At 35.3% G+C, this 26,002-nt stretch overlaps 1 protein-coding gene across 1 annotated transcript in view; it reads left to right on the forward strand.

Moving 5' to 3' along the window:
* The window catches only part of LAMA2 (laminin subunit alpha 2), a 509,807-nt gene that overhangs the window by 122,148 nt on the left and 361,657 nt on the right, over positions 1-26,002 (forward strand). Inside the window, exons 6-8 of the mRNA XM_026454995.1 lie at positions 16,794-16,973; positions 19,862-19,951; positions 21,900-22,017. Of these exons, the coding sequence (XP_026310780.1) occupies positions 16,794-16,973; positions 19,862-19,951; positions 21,900-22,017 (388 nt within the window). The remainder of the gene's footprint in view (positions 1-16,793; positions 16,974-19,861; positions 19,952-21,899; positions 22,018-26,002) is intronic.

The following is a 26,002-nucleotide window of genomic DNA, read 5'->3' on the forward strand; positions in this document are numbered from 1 at the left end:
ATATAGTTAGTCATCAATGTTTATTACTATCTGGATATTTGATGTCATGGAAATGATAAATCATAATTAGCATTTCAATTTGTCAAACAGATGTTCATTGAAAAACAAACACAACCTATTCCACAAGCTGGAAGGACGTTTTAGATGGCCCACCTAAGTATAATTGTTTTTCTGGTTCTCAAAAAAAGAAACAAAATTTGTCAGCATAGTTCATTTAATGATGTGTAAAGATAAGGTATGGTTTGTTTTATTCAAATATGAGATTTTACACTGAAATGATACTGTGTTGAAATTTGATTTAACCTGTGCTTTCTTAATGATCTTAATTACTGAAAACAGCAGCAGGCAGAATTATAAATTTAAATATAATTTATAGTGTAGGTTTAAATATGGGTATAAGTATATCACAGATTTTTGCCAGGTGTTTTTTGATGGCTTTTATTTTTTATTGTAAATTGACAATTTCTAATTATATAAATTTATGGGGTACAAAGTGATGTTATAATATATGAATACAATGTGAAATAATTCTATGAAGCTAGTAACATACCCATTCCCTCAAATACTGATTTTTTTATGATGAGAGCACTTGAAATTTACTCTTTTAGCAATGTTGAAATCTACAATACACCATTATTACTTTTATTCACCATGCTGTGCACTAGAAGTAAAAAAAATAAAAAATAAAGCCCATTTTTTTAACTGAGATTTTGTACCTTTTGACATCATCTCCCCATTCCCACAGCCCTCAGCCTCTGTAACTTCCTTTCCACTCACACCTTCTAAGAATTTGATTGTTTTAGATATCACATGTAGGAGAGAACATGCAATCTTGCCAAATGACAGAATTTTCTTTTTTAGAGCTCAATAGTATTTCACTGTGTATTTGTGCAACATTTTCTTTATCCATTCATCTGTTGATGGACAGGTTGATTTCAAAATGTGGCTACTGTGAAGTGCTGCAGTGAACATGGGAGTGCAGATATTTCAGCTAAACTAATTTCACATCTTTTGGGTGAATACTTGGAAGTGAGATTGCTAAATCGCATCGTAATTCTACTTTTAGTTTTTTTAGAAAACTCCATTTAGCTTTCCATAATGGCTGTACTAATTTACATTCCCGCCAACAGTGTGCAAGGATTCTGCTTTTTCCATAGTCTCGCCAACATTTGTTATCTTCTTTTTGATAATACCTCTTCTGATAAGTGTGAGATGATATCTCATTGTAATTTTAATTCGCATTTCCCTAATGATTAGTGATTTCTTCATGTATCTCTTGGCCATTTGTTAGTCTTCTTTTGAGCAATGTCTATTCAGATTCCTTGCTCATTTTTAATTGTTTTTCTTCCTCTTAAGTTAATGGAACTCTCTATATATTTGTGGATATTAACTCTTTATTGAATGTATAGCTTACAAATATTTTCTCCACATTCATAGTTTGTCTCTTCACATTGTTGCATCCTTTGTTGTGCAGAAGCTTTTTAGTTTGATATAACCCAATTTGTTTATTTTTACTTTTGTGGCCTATACTTTGGGGGTCAAATTTAAAAAATTATTACCCGGACCAATGTCATATAGTTTCTCCTCTGTGTTTTCTTTTAGCAGTTTGGAGTTGCTGGTCTTACACTTAAGATCTTACACTCAATTCATTTTGAATTGAGTTTTGTATATGATGTGAAATAAAGGGGCCAATTTTATTCTTCTGCATGTGGATATCTAGTTTCCCCAACACCATTCATTGAAGAGACTGACCTTTTCCCATAGCATCTTTGTCAAAAATAAATTGATTGTACATGCATAAGTTGATTTCTGGGCTCTCTATTATGCTGCATTGATCCATATTTCTTTTTTGCCGGTACTATGCTGTTTTAATTAATACTACAATAGCTTTGTAGTATTGTTTGAAGTCAAGCAGTGTGATGTCTTTATTTTGGTTTGTTTGCTCATGATGGGTTTGACTGTTCTGGGTTTTTTGTGGTTCCATGGGATTTTAAAACTGTTTTTTCTGTATCTTTGAAAAATGACATCAAAATCTTGATAGGGATTGCACTGAATCTGTAGATTGCTTTGGGTAGTATGGACATTTTAACAATATTAAATTCTTCCAATCCATGAACACAGGATATCTTTCCATTTATTCATGTCTTCTTCAATTTCTTTCATCAACATTTTACAGTTTTCAATGTATGCAGGTCTTTTCAACTCCTTGGTTAAATTTATTCCTAAGCATTTAGTCTTTTTTATAGCTATTGCGAATGGGATTTTTTAAACTCTAAGTTTATTTCATAGATGGCATTGATATAGTAAAATCCTTTATTCTATAAATGGCATTTATATAGTAAAATCTTTTCCATGATGAATGATTATTAGTCTTAAATGAAATACAAATATTTGATTTTATAAGTGAAAATATTTCTTAAGTAAACTATCCTTGGTTGCCAGTTTCTTTCTTAAAACTTTAATATTTCCCAGCAGCTTCCTGTGGTTGATTCTTAAGGAATACTGAAGCTGAAAGGAGCCCAGGAATTCTGGGTGATGGAGGAAATATGTGGCCAGGCTCTGCTATCCATCTCTTACTCAATTTTCAGCTTGAATTTTATACTTGTACTCTGACCTTTAATTTTTGTGATCTAATTTCCTTTTCCCCAATAATATTTGTTTTTGAACTAGTCTTCCTCATGCCATTTAAATAAAAATTTCAGGAATAAAGAAAAACACACGAGTATTAAAATGGAGAGCATCAATATTGTTATAAACAGAGCAACCCAAAATAATTATTTTGAAAGAGCAGCACTCATTTGAATTTATAAATTCTGGAATGCTTATTTCCAAATTGTTAACTAATGTGTTAACCTACATACAAATTTGTATTTTTACTTGAAAGCAGGATTGCTGGTACTGTACATGTGCTTCTGTACAGACTGTACACATTGAGGATGATATTTATGCCATAAGAGAATCATTTCCTCTCTTTCTGTCGGGGCCATTACATCATTTCTCAAATAGACCACTGTTAGGAAGTAGGGATACGTAAGTATAAGGGAAGAGACCCAAGTAAAAACAGAGTGGTGCATATCCTACAAATTGAGAATAAGGCATATTTTATCTTTTAAAATAACATATTTTAGAGACTCAGTAAAAGAATTTCAAACGGGCAGACTCAGTAAAAGAATTTCAAACGAGTAGCTGTTAGGAGGAAGCATTATTTCAGTCACAGCACATTATTGGAGGATAGGAAGAGCATGTGGTATTCCAGTGAAGGAGCTTAATTATAATAGAGAAGAAAGGATTAGAAACAGAAAAGAAGGTGGATTATCAGGAATAAAGTCAAAAAAGGCACTGAATATTGATCAGATTTTCAGAAAAACCTACAAACAAACCCCAGCACACACTAGCACCAGTCATAGGACTGAGATTTGCCAAAGCCAGCTCTCTTGGGGTGCAGTCTGGTTCACTGTGAATACAAGTGGGCCACAGAGTGTGACCATTGTGGTCTCTGGCCCTAGGCCATGGAGTGAGATAATTGAGACAAGAGAAGTCTGTATATCATCTCTCCACATAAGCAATAGAGCTCACTGGGCTGCCTGTGAACAAGATTTTAGAGATTCACTTTTATTTTTCTTAAAAGACTGCCACATTTAGCCATCTGATACAGAATGACATCTCCTCTTAATGAAACTGTGTCTTTATTTGCCTCTTATCAAACTGGGAGATACTGAAGTTGGCAGTGATGCTGATAGTGGTGAGACATGGAAGATGTAGAGGAAAGCTACAAGGAAGCCTGAGATGGGAGAGAAAGGGTAATTTTTAGAAGTAGATTGGAAGAACTGCATTCTGGGCAATAAATATTCACTGGACTTAGAGTGTATTCCTTTTTTTTTTAAGGAACCAAGTTCACCGTTGTTATAACTACAAGAGCACATTAGATAATTATGACATTAAATAAGCATAAAAATAATGCTTATTTTTAATTTTTCCAGGTGTCGTTTTATAAACTACCTCTATAAAGGGATTAATGTTAACTTCTTGTTTTGGAAATAAGATAATGGGAGGGAAGGACAAATGAAACAGTTTTGTTGCCATCTCTCATTGTGAACCAGTTTAAAAATGAAAAACAAACAAACAAAACAACTCTTAAGCCCAACAGCAACATTCATTATAATTTTCCTAATTACACTCCCTTTTCTTTTTGCTAAGAAGGAACAGTTGTATTTTTGTCATTAACAGAAAAGGGAACAGTGCCTAAACAACCTATTATAAATTCTTCTGGGAAAGCATATTACAAATAATTGAAAACAACCCTGATTCTGTGAACTTGGCAGCAAATGTATAAAAGAAAGCAATTCAGCCCTGGTCCCTGGATGATTGATTAAATGTTTTATTCTTTTTACCTTTCATTCATGCTGTGTTTGTCAAGAGGAAAGAGAAAAGGAATGCTGTGAAACAAAGTCCACTTTAGACAAATAACTTACAATAATGATCAATGACCTCTAATCTGCTGTTTACTCATTTTTCTTAAGTTGTAATGTTTCTTCATATTAGCTATTCTGCATGGACCTGGCAGAAAATAAGGTCCTGAGTGTTAGCTTGTCCCCAACTCCCTGCCAGCTAACCAGCAACACAAGCTGTATCTGAGCTTCTTCGAGGGCATGGCCCTGCAGCTCCCTGCGGTCAGTTATTAGTCTGAGTCCAGCAAAGGAACAAGAACACTGTGTGCTTGGTAAATCTACAGAAAACTTCATCTTCTGGTTGTGTGGGAGGAGAGGTCCCTTTGTGTACTCTGTTTCTTTGAAGGAACTAGGGATCTGTTGGTGCTGTACAGATGTCGAGGTGCACAGAGCCAACATCCTACAAACCTAGTAAATAAATGATTACGATTCAACTCTGTACAGAATCTCCCATAATGGTAGAAACCTAAACCTTGGGATACTGTTGACTTATATCAAAATTGTTGTTGTCCTATAAGCCATGTAAAATTAACTACAAATCTCCTCAATGAAACAGTTTCTTAGAACCTTGATATTTTTAAATGATATCTAGCCATCTGTATATATCACAATGTTGAGCTGCAAATGTGGTGGCTTTAACAAAATTTTAAGTATGAAGTCAGATGTATAGAGGATCCCTTCTCCATCGTGTTCTTCTATTTTTCATTTCCCGCTTCTCACAAACTACTGCCCAGATGTCAGTAATTCTACAATCTCCTGTTCCTGCAACCTTTGTGTTGGTCCTTGGTCATCTACTCTAATCTCAGCCGCAAAAGCCATCATGTCAGGGGATGAGATTATAGGCCATTCCCAGAGCAACAGCCTCAGCACCTCAGCAGAGATCTGGAGGGGCTTTGAGCTAGAAAGAACTCTGACCTTACTCTTAATTGCTTGCATGAAAATTGGATATGGATAAGAAGACAAACCCAAGAACATGCCCTGCTTTCCTTGATGCACATTCTCCTATTGATGTTCAGCTACCTTAGCATTTCCAGAAGCACCTCTTTATTGTGGGTGGAACTTTATTCATGTTATCTCAGGCTGTCCATGTTGGTAACAGGTAACTGCTATAAAGGGTAGAGCGCATCCTGCTTAATGGAGAGATCCAGTGTCATTTACCTTTTTTTTTTTAACTCTTTCAAGGGTAATGGCAACTAGCAATGGTTTCTCCTGTGTGCTAGATATTGTTCTAATCATTTCACATAAATTATTTCTTTTAACCCACCAAACAATACTATAAGATAGATGTTATTTTTATTTACCTTTGTTAGAGAAAACTGAGGTACAGAGAGATTAAGTAAATTGTCTAAATTCACATAGCTAGTAAGTGAAGGAGCCAGAATTTGAACACAAGCAATTTGTCTCCAACAAATGTGTTCTTAAACTATGGTTAACTCTCTGAACACACACACAAACACACATACATACATGGAATCACACAAAGTATCAGGCACATGGGGATAGACAATATTAGAAAAGCATATATATACAAACATCCCTACAGTCGCACACATCGACTCAGGTTTATAAACCCACTGAAACGAAGACTCATCATTTATGAAAATACACCATTCTGTTCTGCAAAATAGTTTAATTTTTAAAAATTCCTTGTGCAGTGAGAAAAGATCAGAGAGGCCTGAGTTTCCTTTTACAGAGCTAGGCTAGGGGCTATATTTAGAGTAATTGAACACATGAGTTCACTTGAAAGCAGAGAAACTTGACCAACTGTGAATATGCAATTTCACTCTACAGATGAAATAAAATTAAACAGGGCAAAAGTAAAAAAGATAGAGACTAGGCAAAGTGATGGAAAGAGACACCAAAAAAGTAGTCATGTGAAAATGAAACTAAGAGGAGAGGGAAAGGTGGCAAAAGAAGGGAACATTCAGAGAATGTTGATATATTGAGAGGTGAGAGTAGGGAGTTGGTAGGCAAGTGTCAGAGTGTGGAAGGATGGTGAGGAGTCACCAGGAACTCCAGTTTGCATACACACAATGTTAAGAACATTAGAAATTAGCCAATGGAATGCTCAGTCTTGAAGAGCTTGTATCTTTGCCTAAACTCCTGTATGCAATAGTATGATTCCAAAAATTTAAAGTCTCTGACATCTTGAGTTTTAAGCTTTCTGAACATTAAATCCGCTGAGACTGCTGGTAGCTATCCTGAAATGCTGCTTCTATACATATGAGTAAAAATCCAAATTAATGTATTTATACAGCTTTTCATTTATGTACTCATAAAATACACACACACACATACACACACACACACACACACACACACACACACACACACAATTCAATTTTTCTCTGAAGAACCTTTGATCAGAGAATGAGAATGAAGGAGACTGAATTTCTTTTTTAAGTTCCGGTCTAGGTTTTGTTCCAATCTAATGACACAGGATCTGGCACCATATTTAGACCTCCTGCTCCAAGATTTTATTTTAATTTTAAGCAAGTGTTCCCACACGGGGACTGAAAACAAAACAGGAAAATGTTGCTTAAGTTTTCCTTTGAGCTGTTGTTATCTGACTTTCAAGTGTACTGATTGTTCTGTCTCACCAATGTAGGTCATTGTACTCTCAGTTATTTTGTTTTCTATCAGAACTTTCTCTAACAGCTCTCCACATTAAGGGAGATCATGTTATTTCACATAAATTTATTTTTGTTATTAACATATTTTCTTCATCTCCCTATTATTTGAGGTTTTAGCACTTTCTTCTTTGTAGAATTTACCATAAAGCATACGTATTTTTGAAAACTAGGGAATGGCTTTTACTTACTAAAGTACTTAGGTACTAAACCTATCATAACCAATTTCATTTATTAAGATGTTAGTAAGACTTTAGGAGTTGTTGGTTCTTTTCCGGAGAATAATACTTTAGCCCAGCAGTCCCCAACCTTTTTGGTACCAGGGACTGGCTTTGTGGAAGAGTTTTTCCATGGAACTGGCAGGGGGGGTGGGGTGTGGGGATGGGTTTCCAGATGAAACTGTTCTTCCTCATATCATCAAGCATTAGTTAGAGTCTCATAAGGAGCCTGCAAGCTAGGTCCCTCACATGCACAGTTCACAATAGGGTTTGCGCTCCTTTGAGAACCTATGCCACAGCTGCTGATCTGACAGGAGGCGGAGCTCAGGCACCTCCTTCTGTGCAGCCTGGTTCCTAACAGGCCATAGATAGTACTGGTCCATGGCCCAGTGGTTGGGGACCCCTGCTTTAGCCCTCAACTTTTAGGCATGTTTCAATTCTGATTTTGGTCAGCATAGAGCTTTGCTTCTATTTACCAGGAGGATCTCTAATGTTATGGATCAATGGCAGGAGGTGATACTGGGTCTGTAACTATCCTTTGGCTTAGTGACATTTGTACTCTAATCTGCCTCATTCCTGCACCTTCTCAGGGGACCTGGGCACTGTCTGATCCCATGACGGATCCTACATGGTGACCTAGGGCATGGTAAACAGTCTACCCTAGGAAGCCCAGAATGGATAGAATACAAATTCATCCAACACAAATTCATGAAGAAAGGCCAAGATCTGCAGAAAATCAAACAGTAAAGACTATTCCAGAAGAGCAACAGCAGGACAATAAAGAAGAGATGGAGTTAAAATGCTGGGTCTGTCATAGACAGTATTGGAATGGAATCCCAAATCAGATGATAGAACGAAGGGAAGGTGCACGGAATAAGGCTTTCACTAGTGGTGAGTTTTCTGTCACTACAAGTCTTCAGAAGGGGCCTAGACGACCAGTTCTTTTTCATTCAACAAATGCTTATTGAACCCTTCCTCTGTGGGTAGTGATGAGCACATTCAGTGAATTCAGACTGGAATTGAACACACTGAAGCATTAAATGAGTTAATCTTATATGAGTTCATACATACAGATCACATGCAAGAGTGTCTCATATCCAGTAAGTTTGCAAGAATAACTACTATTGTTTTTGTGCACAAGATCTTGTGTATTATAAAGAAATTTCTGAAATAGCAATGAGGTTGGAATAAATGACTAATGATTCTATTCTCTTATGATATCTCTGGTTGGGGCACACCCAAAACAAAATTTGGAGCAATGCAAATGTTTGAGGAGAGTGAAAGAACTTCCTTCTGGTGTTTTTTCCTCATGACTTGCTCTGAAGCTACTCCTCTTAGATTGTTTCCTAGCTGTGTATTCCTATATAGTCTTAGCTTAACAACACAAAGATTTGACAACAGTGTCTGCATTTGATAAAATGTAAATGAGAAGCTCCCAAAAGAGATTGAGAAGCCCTATTTTGACAAGTCTTCTTTTATCTATGTAATTATCATATACTTTAACTGAAGAAAGAAAAACACAAAGATAAATACAATATTTCAACTTTGAGTACTTTTTAAAAATTATTTGAAAGCATTTAAAAATATATGTAAAATGAACTCCTGTATGTCAAATTCCTTTCAGAGAAAAAAAAAAAGTTAGAGGGAAGGGGGAAATTTGCATTGAGTAATTTTATTTTGTTTTTTGTTTGTTTGTTTTTTTTTTTTTTTTTTTTTTTTGAAAATTTCAGGCAGTTAGTAATCAGTGTTCCTTTTGTACATCATGCCCAATGAGAATGATACCAGCATCTTTCATTCAATTATATGGATTACAGGTCACCCACCTGGGCATGTTTCAGATGAAACTAACCTAAGCTTATCTTGAATAAGGGGCTTAGAAGTAAATGCTTTGTTGGTTGCTTTGAGTTGTACAAAGCAGGATGACCACCAGAGGCTTTGTAAGAAAAAGAATCATAACGACTTTGAGAAAATTGGAATCCTAAAGCAGCTGAGACTTTGCTTCTATTTTTGATCGTTTTTAAAAACTTACTTCTTTCGGTGTTCAGTAGTTCCATAGTAGTTAGAAAGCATTGCCATATGAAATCTGCTATTGGTACAAAAAGAAAATGTTGCAGCCAACTCTGATACAACAAAACAGAGAGAGAGAGAGAGAGAGAGAGAGAAGAGACGTGTTCTTCTTTGACCAGCAGGAAAAAAAAGAAAAAAGAACTGCACAAACCTTTTAACTAGTTTTGCTAGGAGAAAAGAAAAATAAAAACATAAAATAACAAACACTCTTTAAAGAAAACGGATTTTCTTATTATGCTGAAATTTATTAAAGACTATTGCTTTGACTGAAGAATATGTTTAAATATTTTGTAGAAGGCAAAGCTTTCATCCAGGAATGACAAGTGCAAGGACTGTAATTCTAAAGACATTAATGAAAAGGAGAATGGCAATTTAAGTTCAGGGACAATTGGAATCAAGAGTAACGATTTACAGCTTTTGAAAATTTTCAGGCACTTAGTGGTCAGTGTTCCCTTTATGCATTTTGACCAGTGGGAAGACCAGGATCTTCCATTCAGTTATTACGGGTTACAGGTCACCCATCAGTGACCTGTGGTCGCAGTGTTAGGTACTGAAAGCATAATACCTTCTTATGTAAGAGGGAAAGACCTGTTAAGTCTAAGCTTAGGGGTAGAGTTGTCAATGATACAGTCATATTTGTTGAACAGTTCAAGTTGCCATTTCCTTGTATTCTTGGAAGAGGTAAGTTAAAGAAGGTTGTGCCCAGTTCTTGACATTTTATTATTACAGCACTACCTTTCAAGCCACTCAGTAGTCATTGAACATGTACAAGTAGTTTTTCTGTTTGGTCATGTAAATTTGTAGTGACAGTAGGAAAAAAAAAAAGGACCTTTATTAAAGACTTTCCAAACTAATTCATTGCCCTCCATGCTGCATGAAAGCAAAGTCTTTCCAAAAAAAGGAGTATTAAGGCACCTGAAGGGACAAATCCATTTATAAAATTATTTTTCTCTTTGTGATAAAAAATATAAATGGCTCTGTATACTAAAAAATATAAATGGCTCTACTAGTACATTTAATAATCCTTTATTGATTTACCTAAATGTATGAAGATACCCATATAATGTTTTTAAAACTATTTAAGTTATTATAGCTCTAAAATAATTTAATAGACTATAATAAATAAATTTATACTAGAATTTATGATGAACAGTCATTAAAAAGAATTAAAAATATAGGTAAAATACAGTTAAAATATATACAAATTTTAAATGATACATGCAATGCACAAATTGTAAATGTTTGCTTGAGGAAAGAGTTAATTCATTGGAAGCTGTATTCCAGTCTATAGTATTTGGGGACTGCTGTTGATATGTTCATTCAACAAATAATTACTGATAATATAGTATGTATTTAAATCATTATGTTAAACACTGAGGCTATACAATAAATAAGAAAATGTATACCCTCATTGAACTTAAATCTATTAGCAGACACAAGCAAGTAAATTGGCAATAAAAATAGGGGGGAGTCAAGGGAGTTTGGATAAATTGTAGAAGGAGCTCCTAGACAGTCCATGGAATTATTTGTGGGAGGATGGAATTGGCAACAGAGTTGAGATTTTAAAGATATATAAAGTACATCTTTGTAAATGTCAAGCAGTGAGAACACAGAAAAGGTGTTTGAGGAAAGGACCTAAAGATAAGATAGACCATGACACAGAAAGGAAAGTAAAAATTTAGTGACCATCTAACAGATATCTAATACATACATTTGAATGAATGAGTGATAGACTATATGAATGGGAAATATTGAAATATAAAAAGGGAGTAAAGCTCTGAGAGGTAAGCGTATGTTTTAAGCCTTCAGAGTACCTAATCATCTGAATATGCAAATGAGCAGTGTTCGAATTAATAAAAATGACTCTAAAAATGAGAACTCTTGGCTGGAGAAAATAACAAAATATAAAGTAAAGGAAAATTGACAGAATACTTCAAAAACTGTGCCTGATATAATTGGAAATAATGCCTGGAAAGAGATTGAGTCCATAATCCTGTATTTGCTCATTAAGGCCAGAAAGATTCTTGATAAGGAAATGTCTAGTCTGAAAGGTCTAAAGATTGTATTAACCTGTATAATAAATTATATCTTATGAAACTCTTGTCATTTATCCAGTATATTTGAATTATCCATGCATTACTGTTTCATATATTCATGGTATTTTCATATTTTATAACATTTAAAAGTATTTCAATATTCCATTGATTTGAATAAGATTTCTTAAATTACAGTGAAAACTTTCTGATACGGTATGGTAAGATTATTTTTCAGTGACTATGCTGATACATACAATAAAGCCAGTGACAATTCATAAAGATGGTAATACACTTAGTACAAACTAAGCTTCAGTGGGATTACTAAATGAGTATGTGAGGACAGAGCAGAGAAAAAGGCCAAGGATTGAGCACTGTGGTGCTCTATTATGAGAAAGTTAGGAAGGATTAAAGGTAGCAGTGAAGGAGATTGAGAAGGGGTAGCTGAAGCAGTAGAAAGAAAACAAGAACAGTGTGTCCTGGAAGTCAATGGAGTAATCAGTTGTCTCAATTGCTGCTAATAGATCAAATACGGTGAGGACTGAGAATCGGACACTTCAGTTAGTAATGTGAAGGACGTTGGTGACTTTCCCAAGAGCAGTTTCAGTGTAATGGAGGAAGACCAATGGAATAATAGGAGCCTTGTGGAGGAATAAACCAAAAGGTACCTATTTACCATTCCGAGCCAGACTCAGAGCCTTTACTCTGTGCTAGAAACACAATAACCAATTGTTGCATTGTTCCCGTTCCTTGAGCTTTGTACAGCTCACCTTGCTTCTTCAAATGTATACAGTCAGACCTCCGAATCTGTGGATTCCACATCCATGGATTCAACTGACTGCAGATGAAAAATATTAGAAAAAATACCTGCATCTGTACTGAACATGTGCAGACTTTTTTCTTGTCATTATTCCCTAAATAATACAGTATAACAACTATTTACATAGCCTTTACATTGTGTTAGGTATTTAAAGTAATGTAGATGTGATTTAAATAATTTTGATGTGTGTAGGTTACATGCACATACTATGCCATTTTATATCAAGGACTTGAGCATCCTCAGATTTTGATATCCCCAGGAGGTCCTGAAACTATAACTGATGAGGGGTGATGGTACTTCTTTTTTTATACAGTCAAAAGAAAAGAGATTAGGCTTATTTTTGAAAGTTCTTTTTATAATCTTATTATTTCTCCCGAAATAATGCCATATTGAGCATGATTGGATTTAAGAGGTTCCCAGATGTCTCAGCCACTCATTTACATACAAATTCTTTGTCCATATTCGTACATCCTTAATCTCAAACTACACGTACGGATTTACTGTTTTGTCTCCTGGGATCAGCTTACTTTCAATTTGTTTTGCCTATTTCATTTGCACACTTGTAGAGATTGATAAGACCAACATGTTTTAAGAGAGAGCATACAACACATCAAGGTGCCAACTTTATCCACTTCTGCTACTTATTTCAAAGTTTCTGACACTTATTCATGACCTTTCAGTAGCCTTCATTCTCCCGTCTATCCATTCACTCAAGAAACTTGTATTGTTAGGGAAGGTATTAGAATTATGGCTCTTCCAGCTGTCAAAAAAAAAAAAAAAAAAAAAAGTAGCGGCATAAACAGACAAGCATAATACTGGAAAATCATCTATATGAGAAATCTAATTATTTGTAGCATAAATCATTTTTAAAATGTATTCTAAAATAAAAATGCCAGAGAGGCACGGAGGTCTTACTAATCTGTAAAGGAAACATGATTTATATAGTATGCTTACACTGGTGAAAACAGGATTATTTGGGTGAACAGAGTATCATATTGATATAGTCATTTAGTTATAAAAAGATATTTCTGATGAAGTTTCCCCTATTTATTTGCCTTGGAAAATGAATTTCAAAGAAAAGCATAATTTTAAAATCTAAAAAACCAGTTGATACCCATAGTCTGATATTTTCAGTTGGAATGAATTCCTGTGACAGCATGAACATACACCCACCACCACGTCTGTAATAGAAACCACTTTGCAAGACATTAGAGGTTGCCACAGATTTCTTAGGTCCTCACAGCAAGACAGTGGTGGTCTTGGGGATGGATACATTTCATCTTCCTTGAAGACAGATACCACCCTCCGGTTGTCACCCCATAGGAAATCAGGAAGTATGCTAAGCTATCCAGTGGACTTGGAATTATACTGCATTGTGCTAGTGGAAATATCCTATCCAACATTATGATTTATTTTGAAGGAAAATGGAAAAAAAATACACACAGAACGGTGGAAGGAAGCTGCACACAACATCGCCAAACAGCTGGCTTGTTTTATATCCCAGAAACAGCTTGGGACTAACTGTATTCACAAGATCTCTTGGCAGAGTAGCTTGATGAAAATACCAAAGCTGTGAGAAGTGTTCTTTTGCTGAATCCTTCATGTAGCTATCATATGGTTTATTAACTTAAATGAGAATATGTACACCTTTTTTTCCAAAAAAGTGCTTTGTATATTTAAGTGAGAAACTTACTGATTCTTTATACGGCACAAACATGATTCACCACAGTATTCGCACCAAATAAACCCTAATAATGTTCAGAAACTATAATCCTAGACATGTATTGATTTCCTTATTTCTTTCAAGTAGTACTTTTGGGGACAGTCAAGGGAGAATTTGATAGAAATGTAAGCTTGAATTCAACAGCACTGATGACTTTCTTGGGTGCCAAGGTTAATTTCAGAGGGAAATTAGTTTTAAAGGCTTCATCCATACATTTATCCATTCTGTTAACATTTAACTCTTCCTTCCTTAAGCGAAAAATAGAACTCAATTCTAAACACATTTCTGGCTCACCTGCTAGATGCCAGAAATGTGTATCTTGAGGAATATACAAGATCTGCTTTACTCTTGTAGAATCCCTGCATTAGAGGGGACTCAGCATTTTCAGATTCAGTATTTTAGAAGACCTTGCATTCTATTCCTTACTAAGTATCTAAGGTAGATTCAATTAGCTGGAACATATTCATATTTTTATCATGAGGCATTTTGAGTCTATTCTTTGTGACACCAGAATTAGTTTCTCGTCTCAGAGTTTGCTATATTTCTCTGGTGACTCAAGTAGTTTATTGGCAGTCAGTTTGTAAAAGGCTCCCCGGGATTATCTAAATGCAGGATGTTAGCAATGGAAATACATATCATTGCATCTCCTGTCAAAAAATGTAATTAACACACATGATATATCATCTTACAAAAGTGGATGAAAATTCCAGTGGGTGACCTTGAGTCACAGCTCCCCAGTGCACACACTGTCCTGTACCCAAGCATCTCCCAGACAGCACAGAACTCCCACTTCCTGCATCCCTGTACGTTTGGCACTGTGTGTATGTTTGTGTGTGTATGTGTGTGTGAGTGTGTGTGTGTGTATTTTCAGTTCAAAATCTACCACTCAATTTCACTTTAACAATTTTAGTTTGATTCAACTTGTTACATAGGTAATAATCCATTTACCAAAAAAAAGTGAAAATATGTGCTTCTTCCTATCTGTATATTGAGAGATTCCTCATTCTTTTTTATGGTTGCAAATAATTCATTATGCAGATATACAATTTATTTAACCAGTCCCATATTGATGGATACCAGGTTATTTCCAGTCCTTTGATGTGACCAAAAAAATTATAATCAAAAATGCTGAGGTAATAATATTGTCTTTGTCAGTTTGGGCAGCCATAAGAAAGTTCCATGGACTAGGTGGGCTGTAAACAAGAGAAATGCATTTCCCACAGTTCTGGAGACTGAAAGTCTGAGATCAGGGTGTCTGCATGGTTGCCCTCTGGTGAGGACTCTTTTCTGGCTTGCATACTGCTGACTTCTTGTAGCCTCACATGGTGGAAAGAGAGCTAGCTAGCTCTCTGACCTCCTTTTATTAGGTCACTAATCTCATTCATGAGGGCTCCACCTTCAGGATCTAATTATCTACCAAAGGTCTTGCCCCCAAATATCATCACATTTGGGATTAGGGTTCCAACATATGAATTTTAATGGGGGGATGCAAACATTCAGTCCATTAGCCATATTCAGTTCACCTGCATTATAGTATCCATATCATTTTATATCTGTAGAATAATTCCTAGAAGTGGAATTGCTAGGTCAAAATTGCTGTGTGTTTCTAATTTTGATAGTTACTGCTCAATTTACTTTCTTGAGAATTTGTATCATTTTAACTTTATACCCGTAAATGTAAGAGACATGTATCTACTCTCTTAGTCTTACCATCAGAGAGTATTACTAATGTTTGTGGAGTTTGCCAGTCTGAAAAAATGGGAAGTTTATCAGTGTGTTTTTAACTAACATTTATCCTATTATGAGGGAGGATCAGTATCTTATAAACGTTTAACAGTAATTTTAATTTTCTTTTCTTTGAATAGGGCCCTCATATATTTGTACATTTTGTTACGTTGTTGGTGTGTTTCTTGATTTATTAACAAGAGTTCTTTAGGTAATAGGAACATCTTTATTTGTGCTAACAGTACTTTTTATTTTATCACACAGTTTATTCTTCATCAGAATTCTTTGCTCTTAGGACGTCTCTGTGAGAGCCTGCCAGCATTGTACACCTTTGGAGGGCAGTTTGTTGGCAATTTCTTAATTTTTCTTTCACATAGAAAGTGATCTGACTGAATTGTATTTCTTTTGGTGTCAACTGTGCTAAATTATTGTCCTAAAAGATTCACCATTCCATTCAAGTTTAACATATTTTTTAAGAGTGTGATTTTCATAGAGTATGTTATATTCTTGGTGATTTTTTGTCTTCTTGACCTATCAATTACTAAAAAAAAAAAAAAAAAAATACACATAACAATAACCTAAAACAACCTATTGAAATATCTCACTCTGATGATAGATTTGTCTAGTTTTTCTTGTAATTTTTGTTCTCCACATTTTAAGGCTACATAATGTGATACTTTCAATTATAGAATTATTTTAAGTTCCTAATGGGTTCCTTTTTTAATCTGATGTTTTATAATTTTTTCCTCAAGTTTTCTGGTTTCCCACCATACCCCAGATTCTTAAATAATTTAGGGCACAATAATTTTCAGAGAAAGAATGATTAAGAACTCATGGAAATCCTAAGAAGGTCAAGTTGATGCAGTGCCTTGGAAGAAAGAAATAGAGGTAGCTGAAATATGTAGAGAAATGCCTATGATATAAACAAACAAATTGCATGTACATGTATTAAGAAGACTATAACATATGTCAATTACTTCACTAGATGCCAGTGCATAGGCATGTACCTGAATCTGCCTAACTAATTGGGAGAATGGGAAGTTACCTTCATTTTTCCAAGAAAAAGAAACAAAATCAATATTTAAATTTTGGAAAACATAATTGTTAAATTATTTTTCATATTGTCTAGATTCACATCTCTTTAATCAATGGAAGACCAAGTGCCGATGATCCTTCTCCAGAACTGCTGGAGTTTACCTCTGCTCGCTATATTCGCCTGAGATTTCAGAGGATCCGCACACTGAATGCTGACTTGATGATGTTTGCTCACAAAGACCCAAGAGAAATTGACCCCATTGTCACCAGAAGAGTAAGTTATGATGAATCATATTAGAACCTAAAAATGATATCCCAGTTATCTTTTTGTCTGTTAAATACTTTTAAAAAATTGTTAATGATTTGTAGGAGTGGTTATTATCAAATTTTTATTTTAGAATTTTAAATTATTTTTATTAATTATCATTATTTGAAATTTGGCAGACTTTCATTTGTTCAGATTCAAGCTGTGCCACTTATTACACGTGTAACATTTATCAAACATTTTAGCCTTCTCAAACTTTAATTTCTTCTTTTGTAAAATGAGAATCACAATGTCTAGTTAATAATCTTATTTCCCAGAATAAAATTAGTCTTTGTACTTTAGGTGATCTGTACTACTATTATAATTGGCTTTGGCGAGTTACTACTGCAAGTGCAGGGGCTTTGAAACATGATTTTTGACATAACTGAGCCAGTATACACACATGCACACAGACAGAGAGCAGTATGTCTGAAACCTTAATGTGCATGGAATTAGCCAGTGATCCTGTGGAAATATAGATTATGATTCAGTAGGGCAGAGCAGAGACGCTGCACTTCAAAAACTTTCCAGGTGATGCTGGTGTTGCTGGTTTGCAGGCCGTCAAATAATTTGGTTTTATGCTTGATTAATGAATCACAATCCATAGTTTTAAAAATGCATTGCTATAGGAGAAAACTGATTCTACATACTGTTTTATTTTCCTTTACAAATAAAATATTAGGTGAAAAAAGTTTAAAGCATCTTTTCAAAAGCTTTTTGAACACAAGAGCTAACAGACGTGCTGTCTTCCAGTGTTAAACAGGAATTTGTGGAATTACAAGATAGATGATCAACTCAGATTGGTATGAGTGATAACTGTGCTTCCTCCTGTCTACCTTCTACCACATTCACTGGTTTATGGCACCTCCCACATATGCTGCTACACAACCAAGACATTATTACCAGTGAAGTCAATTCAGCCATAACTCCATAAAGCAAACTCCTGTGAATAGAGTATCCACTGTATGACTACAGGCATAGCTAAGAAAGAGGATGATAGGGAGAAATTAATATTGTAGGACAAAGCACTTAATTCTAGAATGATCCTACTAAGGTAAGACCACTGTCATCAGTTGCAAAATTGCTGAATCACTAGGGTAAATAGTTACAGATCCTAAATACTCCTCACATGTTTTCTTTCCTCGTTACTTAACTTCCCACATCTAACCTCTCCATCATCACAAAGTAACTTTTAAGGCTTTAGTTAGTCCTATGCAACATATGTCAGATGTTTTAGTGCCCTGTATTTTCCAAACTTGAAATAATTTCCCCTTGTATTATATCTCAACATATTGTAAATTGTCTCATGTAAAACTAATCATTATTTTATAGCAATGTTTAGATTTTTCACTCATTTAAGAAAACATTTTCAATTCTAATTTTGGTGTGACTTAAAAATATACACCAAGGAAGACTGAATAATATTGAAGTGAAATTTAATCTTTCTTGACAGTATATCTAGCACAGAAAAAAAATCAATGAAAATAAATTAGTGTTCTTTCTATCATCTTTTGCAGGAGGCAGAGTGGGGGTTGGGGTACACATCTATTATTTGTAACTTTATCATACATGAGCCTTTAAAATAGTTCAGTATAAGTCAACATATAAATATGTTGTTTTGAAAGTACTCAAGTTCAATAAACACTACATCTAAATTTAAATATATAAAAATAAGATAGCAAATTTTAGCTCTTCTTCATGACTCAAAAGCAAAGCATTATACATTTATATTTGAAATAGATTCTTCAGTTTTAAAAGCATTTACAAATACTACTGTATCAGCATTCTAAGCAAATATCTCTATTTGTATGTATATTATTAAGTGATGAGGTAAAATGAAAAAAAAAATTTATACTATCCAAACTCCTTAGCCAGTTCCATTACTTCAAGATCTTGGTATATCAAATAAGATAACATAACAAATATATTTTCAAAGACACTATATGTATGTACCAAAAACAAATAAAAGGAAAAAGAAACAAAGAAGTAAATTGGAAAAAGGGGATTTTTAGTCAGGTAACTCAGATATGTGTCCACCTACATATTCTTGTTAAATCTGTGTTTTTCTTTTGTCTGTGTAATTGGAATAATAGAACTATTGAACACTAAGATGGTTATTTGAATATGATAATGTAAAGTGCTCTGGCAATTATAAAGTGTTATATACATATTAATTAAAATTGTAAAAATAGTCCAGCCTCCATAATTATCCTTAAAAAATAGCTGGATAGATTAAAATAATTAGTAACATAGCTCTATGTTAACTTCATATATAAAGGTAATTGTATGGACTTTTAAACATAGTAATATAAAAATGCAAATGCTCTGCACAATAAACTTACAGTTAATGACATTTTAATTTTCTTCTTAATAATTAAGGGCTATATTGTTATGAGCACCATTTCTCCCTAACTTTTGTTGGTTCTTTTCAAATCCATCAAGTAAAACACTGTGCATATGATTTGTGAATACTGCAGTTCCTATAATCACAATAAAAGAGGGTTTCTTGCAAGAAACTATGTAAAACAACTTTTAAGAAGAATAGTTGTCCTTAGCCCCAGATAAAAACTACTGTCAGCCACAGGTATTCCAGCATGGACTTGGTACTGACTGGGAGAAAGACGTTTCTAAAATGCCTACCTAACTTAAATTAAAAGGCCACTCTTCCTTTGGGCTAAGATTACAATGCTAGAAGTTACTTTGTCTGTTTTGTGAGTCCTCACTTGTCCTTAAGAAACACAAACGTCCTTCAAACTAAGGATAAATGCAGAAAATAAAGTTTTTACTGAATGTCCCCTTTCGTTATTTTCACCTTGCAATCATCTTAACAGGATTTCTCTCTGGATTACTTTTTGCAGTATTACTACTCGGTCAAGGATATTTCAGTTGGAGGGATGTGCATCTGCTATGGTCATGCCAGGGCTTGTCCACTTGATCCAGCAACAAATGTATGTATATTTATAGGATGCTTAGGCAAAATGAAGCCCTGAGCTGTAAAATGTTTCATGAGAGTCTTTGCTGACAGAGAACGCTGTAAATGGGTGTCAGGTCCCCACTTAGACAGCGTAACAGAAATCCATGCCAGGGTGGATGGCATGGATGGCAAGAGCTGGCAGTTAGGATGATAGACTTTGAAATCAGCCATCACAGTATCAGAAAACAGATTAGTTTTTCTTTTTTTTTTTTTTTCTTTTCAAAAAGGCTCCAAACTGGTCTATCTATTTTGAAACCTCTCTAGCTATGACAGCCTGCCTTATGATGTAGCTTTAGTGAATGCCTGCCATCAATCAACCTGACCATTTCTTTTAAAGTTTTTAATCAAAAAATTAATGCAAATGAATTAAAAAATGTGCAGGGAAGTAAATATATAAATGGCAACGGAACAGGAGGATGAAGTAGGGCAGGGGCAATGAGAGGGTGGAGCGGGTGGAGTGGATGAGAGAATCAAGAGAGCAGTAGTGGCAAGCCGGAAAATGCCAGAATGCTTTTGGATAGAGGTTTTTCATTAATGACAATGAATTGAGTGAGCATAACCTAAAGGAGAAGATGAATAATGAGCATCTATTTTTCCTGTCGTAGACAAACTGGTGAAATTCAAACTCATCTCCTGTACAGTATATGGAAAAATACATTGAATAGTAACATCAGTGAATGTAAATAGGCCACACATTTTTTTCTCAAATATTGTAATGCAAATGACATTATACTCAAAGCTAGTTTTCTGATTATTGGATTATAATGTTATCTCCTAGGAAGATTAAAGTATACTAGCATATTTTTATGGGCAAAGCTGCAGTGCTGCTGCTTTCTGCCTGGTATGGGAGATTTTTTTTTTTTTTTTCATTTTTTAAAATTTTACTTTAAATCCTGGGATACTCATGCACACCATGCAGGTTTGTTACATAGGTAAATGTGTGTCATGGTCATTTGCTGCCCCTATCACCTGCCCCGTCACCTAGGCGTAATTTTCCACAGGCTTTACAGGGTCCCTTTGTCTCACTGGCTTTCTACATTTTAAAAATCCATTTACTATTATTTTATTTGTAAGAAGTGAAAAAATGCATATGCCACCATGGGATACAATGCTGCCATAAAAAGGAATGAGAGCATGTCCTTTGTGGGGACATGGATGAAGCTGGAAACCATCATTCTCAGGAAACCAACACAGGAACAGAAAACCAAACACTGCATGTTCTCATTCATAAGTGAGAGCTAAACAATAAGAACACATGGACTCAAGGAGGGGAACAACACACACCAGGGCTTATCAGATGGAGGGAGGCAAAAGGAGGGATAACATCAGGACAAATAGCTAATGCAGGCAGGGTGCTTTCTATCAGGTGTACTGATGAGCAGTGTTTCCAAGGCTTTGAAAGTCCACAAGACAGCCTTGGAAGGCCAATTCCATGTAGTAAGTTGAGACCGTATTCAGAGCACACACAGACAGGAGATCTAGTCCTAGAGACATTAGATTTATGTTTTACTTGCATCCCTAGAGGCCTAGGAATCAACTCCCTCCTTTTTGCCACATCCAAAAATGTTAACAACATTTTGAGGGGAGCCTTAAAATAAGCACGTCGACCCCAAAAAACCACATAGATCCCAGGCATCAGAGAAGGAGAATCCAGTCTTCAAGACCACTCCCAGCTTGGCCTTCCTGCTTTCTTCTGAGCCTAAACCCAGTGATTCCAGAACCAGCCTGGACTTCCTTAAGCTGATGTTGGTCAAATACACCCACTTCAAGCCTGGCACCACTTTCTTCCTAGACTGTGTAGTTTTACATTTTAGTACATAGTCCAGATGTTTTGTCTTTTCTTCGTAGTACCTTTAGAGAGAGGCTTCCTTCATGGTTCCAAATAAGGCTAAAATTTCTGCTTCCTTCCTCTTCTTGACTAGAAATCTCGCTGTGAGTGTGAGCATAACACATGTGGCGATAGCTGTGATCAGTGCTGTCCAGGATTCCATCAGAAACCCTGGAGAGCTGGAACTTTTCTAACTAAAACTGAATGTGAAGGTATGTTCTTCAGAAGCCAACAAAATATGTCATACTTCCTTTCCAAGAAAAAAAGCCAATAATGAAAAATAGTGAAATGGCTGCTTATGCAAATGTGTCAACAAATACTCATTTACATTATCACTGCGAAGAGAACCCATATGTCTAGCTTTTCCTAAAGGGAAATATCTAAGAAACGTAGCAGATGACTTTATAGCCTAATAGTGACAACTGGTCTTATTAGGTGACAGGTATCATGGAGAAACCTGTGTTTCTGGAGATTTTCTCAACCCAAGAAAAGACCTAAAAATAGTCTTAGGCTGAACTGTAAACCTAAACTAGCATAAAGTCCAATTCAACTGAATTCAAATGTTAATATTACAGTAAGTCAGCCCTAACCACATTTTTGCAGCTCACTAAGTATATATGGCCTTCAAAAACAGCTTGATAGACATTTTAAATTAATACCAACAGTATATATTCTTTGAATAACAAATTAACTCAACTCACATTTATCATGTACAACATGTCAGACATGACAGGTTTTTAAAGCTATTGAATCATAACACACCTTAACCATAAAATGTTCCCCAACTATAAGATATAAAGTCGGCCTTCCATATCCATGGTTTCTCCATTCATGGGTCTAACTAACTGCAGATCAAAAATGTTTGAAAAATAATTGCATCTGTACTGAACTTGTAAAGACATTTTTCTTGTTATTATTTCCTAAACAATATAATACAACAACTATTTATATAGTATTTACATTTTGTTAGGTATTATAAGTAATCTAGAGATGATTTAAAGTTTACAGGAGGATGTGCATAGGCTGTATGCCACTTTATAACAGGGACTTGAGTATCCTTGAATCTTGGTGTTTGAAGGAGGTCCTGGAACCATTCCCATGGATATTGAGGGATGGTTGTATTTTCTTTTTAGTTTGAGATTCTGCATATATGCTATTAGGTCTCCTTATTTACTGCACTCACTTCATTTGCTTTCGGATTTGTGTCTGCATGCTTATAAAGATATTATGAATTAGAAATCTCCCATTATTATAGAAGCGTATCTGGAGGCATGAGCCACCATTGGATCATCACTCACCATGCATGGTAGGGGACCATTGGAAGCCCAGCCTTTGTGTCCTTCAACTACTTCCAGCCATGTTCTGGCTAATCTCTCAGTTCTCCACAGCTTCTCCATAGAGAACAGACATTTGTTCTGAAGAGTAACTTTAAATGTAATGCCACCCAGGGATGTTTGCTCTTGAGCTTGTTTAAATTTTAATTACATTTCTCTTCTGTTTGTGTAATATCAGTAATCATAAATGGGAGCAGCACTTGAAGTTAGGGGTCTTCCTGTTGCCACTGACATGCTTTCACACAGTGATAATTATGTAATGTTAAGTGGCTCTGCAAAATCCTTTACCACTCTTTACTTGTGTTTCTATGTTTAAACACACAAAAAAGAATAGAGCAACTTGTTAGCAATAGAGGTAGACTAAGCAAAGCAAGACATTTCAAACTGCTACTGTACACATTTTTAAAATAGTGAAATTGTGAAGCATTTTTTTTTCTTTCCCTGTAGGGAAGAGGGGAGGTCATATTTCCAAACTGAAAAACAAACATTTTAAAAACCCAGAAATTCAAGATGGGGATCTTAGCCATAAAGCCATACATAAAATCACACTTTCAGCAATGAATACATTCCTAAAAGCTTATGTAAAAATGTTCTTTTCCAAGTTGAATCATATTCCAATCACCTTAATATTTAGAAAAATCCTTCCGTGACATGACAAATCCCTCCATAAAATGAATAATCACATTCTAATTCATTTGAGTTTAATTTGGATTTTCATCAATCTAGCTTACATAAGGGAAGATAATATCTCTAAAAAGCATAGAATATTCATTCAACTGCTAAGCCTTTACTAAAGAACAGTTTCATATGATATATCTTGGACATTCCGTGAAATAGTAAGTTGCTGACGACAGAGCAAAAACATGGCCTTGTGATCAGTTACTAGTCACATTCTCGAAGGTTACAGACAGAGCAGGGTAGGCTGCAGCCTACAGACAGAAAATGGGGCTGTAGGTGTAGGGTCCTGGCTGCACAGAGTGTGTGAAGAACTGTTTCTTTGGCATCAGTGTTTTACCTATAGTAGTTCATAGTTCTAAACACTCTTAACAACACCAATTCTAAATAGTGTGAGTCTGTATTACTTAATGTTTTCCTCTGCTTATACTGGCAGCAGAAGTTTTGACTATTTCTTGAAATACACTTTCACAACAAAGCTTTTAAGAATTCATAGCCAGGTCCAATGGCATGCTCCTATAATCCCAGCTACTGGAAAGAAGCTATGGTGGGAGGATCTCTTGAGCCCAGGAGTTTGAGGCCAGCCTGGGCCACATAGTGAGATCCTATCTGTATTACTCCATTTTCACACTGCTATAAAGATACTACCCGAGACTGGGCGATTTATAAAGGAAAGAGGTTTAGTTGATTCACCCTTCTGCATGGCTAGGAGGCCTCAGGAAACTTACAATCAAGGGGGAAGAGGGAGCAGGCATGTCTTACATGGTGCAGGAGAGAGAGGAGAAAGTGAAGGGGGAAGAGCCCCTTATAAAACTATCAGATCTTGTAAGAACTCACTCACTATCATAAGGACAGTGTGGGGGAGCTGCCCCCTTGATCCAATCTCCTCCCTCCCTCCATACATGGAGATTACAATTTGAAATGAGATTTGGGTGGGGACACAGAGCCAAGCTATATCACTGTCTTTCTGAAGAAAAAAAAGGAATTCCTGTATGTTGTCCTAAAGATATAAAACTGCTTACAATGCCTAGTGATTTGTATTTATTACTATGTGTTCCCTAAAGTTTGAAACTCTCCATTAATATAGCAAAAATACTATATTCTAAATCAAATGTCAGCAGGTTGGGAAAGGTATTTACAACAAACATGACAAGGGGATAATAACCTGTCTATATTAAGAGATCTTACATATCAATAGAAAAAAGTTAATTAACCTGTTAAAAATGAGAAAGATCAAAACAGGTATTCCTCAGAAATGACATATAACTTTGTAAAAAGATAACCACACTCATAATGAAGGAAGTATCAATTAAAACAATGACAATATTATTTTTCACTTATCAAAGTGTTTATTCTTATCAAAGTGTTTATTTTTCCACTCAACAAATATTTGAATGCTTATTATATCCAGGAATTATATTCAAGGGTTGATAACACACTAGGTTGGTGGCTATGGAGACACTGTTTTATCGTATCTACTAGAGGAAAAGTCATTTGTCATAGCATTCCTGGAGGGGAATTTTTAAGTGATTAAAATTTAAATTTTACATATCCTTTGACTAGAAATTATGCTTCCAGGAGTTTAGCCTATAGATATGTTCATATAGATGTACAGGGCATATTATCATGATCCTCGTCATTATTATACAAGTGCTACCACTACTGCTACTAGCATTTCTTGAGTTCAGTATTTAGTATGTTTCAGGCATTCTGCTAAGCATTCACAAAACATGTATAAGAGACAAGTACTAAAGTGATGCTAGGAGTTGAGTTTTTGCCTCAGTCTCTCAATTGGCAAATAGGAAACTTTTCTAACATTAGAGGCCCTCCCTGCACCCAGCATCCTTGTCCTCCCATTATGTGTTCAGTGTTATTTGAAAGGGAGAAACATGGAAACTGTGTAACTGTTCATTAATAGGGACCTGATCAATACCTTCATTCAAGTAGTACCCTGTGTACCCTTAGGGGATACATATGCTAATGTGGAAAGAGCTCCATGATTTATTGTTAGTAAAAAGAAACGGTCCTAAACAATATACAAATGCCCCTTCCCTTTTGTAGAATAAATAAAAAGATTGAGCTGTATGCATACAAGTACACCTATGTGCGCACACACACACACACGTGGAAATAAATGTAAGTACTCCTAAGAAACTCAACATCTCCGGTAGGAAGGAGACTCTGCGTT

The sequence above is a fragment of the Piliocolobus tephrosceles genome, chromosome 5 (assembly GCF_002776525.5).
Source record: "Piliocolobus tephrosceles isolate RC106 chromosome 5, ASM277652v3, whole genome shotgun sequence".
Taxonomy (NCBI): domain Eukaryota; kingdom Metazoa; phylum Chordata; class Mammalia; order Primates; family Cercopithecidae; genus Piliocolobus; species Piliocolobus tephrosceles.